At 44.6% G+C, this 2,166-nt stretch overlaps 1 protein-coding gene across 1 annotated transcript in view; it reads left to right on the top strand.

The window, feature by feature from the left end:
* Positions 1 to 6: 6 nt before the first annotated feature.
* PSPC1 (paraspeckle component 1) overlaps positions 7 to 2,166 on the top strand; it is a 35,402-nt gene continuing 33,242 nt past the window's right edge. The window contains 2 exon segments of the mRNA XM_031065998.1: positions 7 to 412; positions 2,010 to 2,166. The exon segment at positions 2,010 to 2,166 is cut by the window's right edge and continues 142 nt beyond it. Of these exon segments, the coding sequence (XP_030921858.1) occupies positions 35 to 412; positions 2,010 to 2,166 (535 nt within the window). The 5' untranslated portion in view covers positions 7 to 34.

Here is a 2,166-nt window from a genome sequence, read left to right on the forward strand (position 1 = left end):
CCCCCGAGGGAGAACCCGCGAGGAAGGAGCGGATATGGCCGCGAATAGGAACTTGAAGCAAGTGCGGATCGAAAACAGCTCCCCGGCGGTGCCGCTGGGCATGGTGGGGGGCGGCGGCAACCTGAAAGGATTGCGCGGCCTAGAAGCGGAGAGTGAGGCGGCGGCGGCGGCCATGGCTCTGGTGCCGAGCAAAGAAGGTGGCGGAGATGAGGAGCAGGAGGTTGGGTTCACCATCGATATCAAGAGCTTTCTCAAACCTGGCGAGAAGAGCTACACGCAGCGTTGCCGGCTGTTCGTGGGGAATCTGCCTACTGATATCACCGAGGAGGATTTCAAGCGCCTTTTCGAGCGCTACGGGGAGCCCAGCGAGGTCTTCATCAATCGGGACCGTGGCTTCGGCTTCATCCGCCTGGTGAGGATCCGAGCGGGCCCCTGGGGCTGTCTCTGAAACCGAGAGGCTTCGGTCCCTTGCCCCCCGCCCCCTTCCCCTCCATTTCGGCGGGTGTAAAAAAAAGGAAGCATCTGCCTCTCTTTCTCCTCGCTCCTAGCGCTGGTCCCCCCGCTTCTTCTTCCTTCTTTCCCCTCCCCGTTCGCCTCTACACATCCAAGCCAGACCCCTGCATTCGGAGGAGTCTTCCCAGCCCCTGGCGTTTCGGTCCCCGCCTCACCCCATGGCCCTTAATACGGTTAATTTTAAAGAACGAACAGGATTGTTTCGAAATACAGCTGTTCGCACATTGTGAACACGGAACATAAAATCACAGAATTGAAAAGGTTGCGGACCGCGAGTTGTCTAAATTACTTGTGCCCAGATAAAATTAGATTTTTAGGGGTAGTACAGTATTTGGTTAAACATGCTCGAGTTAAGCATGCAAAACCCCGACTTATTCGAAAAGTTTATGATCTTGTATTTAAATGGTAATTTAGTATGCGAGATTAGTTTTCACGATTGCTGTGTTTAAAATGCACAGATTTGTATCATTCTGGGAACACCTTTAGAGTGCTTTAGGTGTCTAGTCATTTTCCCATATATTTTACTGGTTAGGGTTTTTTTACTTTTTGGTTATCATCTTAAAATACTTGTGGCATTCTGCCATGCATCTTTTACCCTGAGAATTCCCCGGCCTGAAATAGCAATTTTATGGAGGAAGTGAGATATACTTACATCTCGTTATTTATTTTTGTGTGTAATAGAAATTAGATAGAGTTTTTATGTAAACTTCCATTTTCCATTACGTTTAGGGAATAGATATACATACATTTTAACAGCTTGCCTAGCCAGTTGAACTGTGAAGAAATATTTAAAGAATTTCTTTAAATGTCAGGGATTGCAGGTATCCCACCTGGTGAAGATTTTTGAAGTGAGAAAAAGGGTAGTTGTTGTTTGACAGTCTCAGGAATGTGGGTGCAGAAAGCCCATTAATGCGAGACGAATGAATAGAAGAGCAAAGAAAGTAATTTCACCATTTGTTGATGAAATTTGAATTGGACATCCATTGAGGGCAAGTGCGATATTTTCACTTATTTAAAAGCAAAACAAAAACCCAACCCAAAATACCGTAGATCCTGTAGTGTAATGTTTGAATACCGTTTCCTGCTGCGGGGAGCCAGCGATGCAGAATATAAACATTAGAGTAGGAAAACGTGAAAATTATGAATTTTCCAGCTCTGCTCAAAACCTTAATAGAGCAGCAGCATCATAATGAGAATCTGTTAAATCCTCTAATAGGCAAGAAAAAATTGTGTCTGTGTTGTTTTTAGAATAAACCATAAGGGGTAATGAATGCTTTTTTTTCAGTCAGAGGACAGAGACTTAGTTGGTTTGTTTGTTGGGTTTTTTGTTGTTGGTTCGATTTGGTTCTTTGAAGAGGAAAGAAGTTGAATGATCCTTGTGCCAGTATGCTCAAGTGAAGGAAAACTTTGCTACTTTTGTGGTGGGGGGGCACACAAAAGTCATACTTGCTGTCTTTGGAAAGAAAATATATAAAATATTTTGTATCTCTATAAAGGAATCTAGGACCTTGGCTGAAATAGCGAAGGCAGAACTTGATGGTACTATTTTGAAGAGCAGACCACTTCGAATTCGATTTGCTACCCATGGAGCTGCCTTAACTGTGAAGAATCTGTCGCCTGTGGTTTCTAATGAGCTGCTGGAACAAGCATTCT

This window comes from Geospiza fortis, unplaced genomic scaffold (genome assembly GCF_000277835.1).
Source record: "Geospiza fortis unplaced genomic scaffold, GeoFor_1.0 scaffold16, whole genome shotgun sequence".
In the NCBI taxonomy this organism is placed as follows: domain Eukaryota; kingdom Metazoa; phylum Chordata; class Aves; order Passeriformes; family Thraupidae; genus Geospiza; species Geospiza fortis.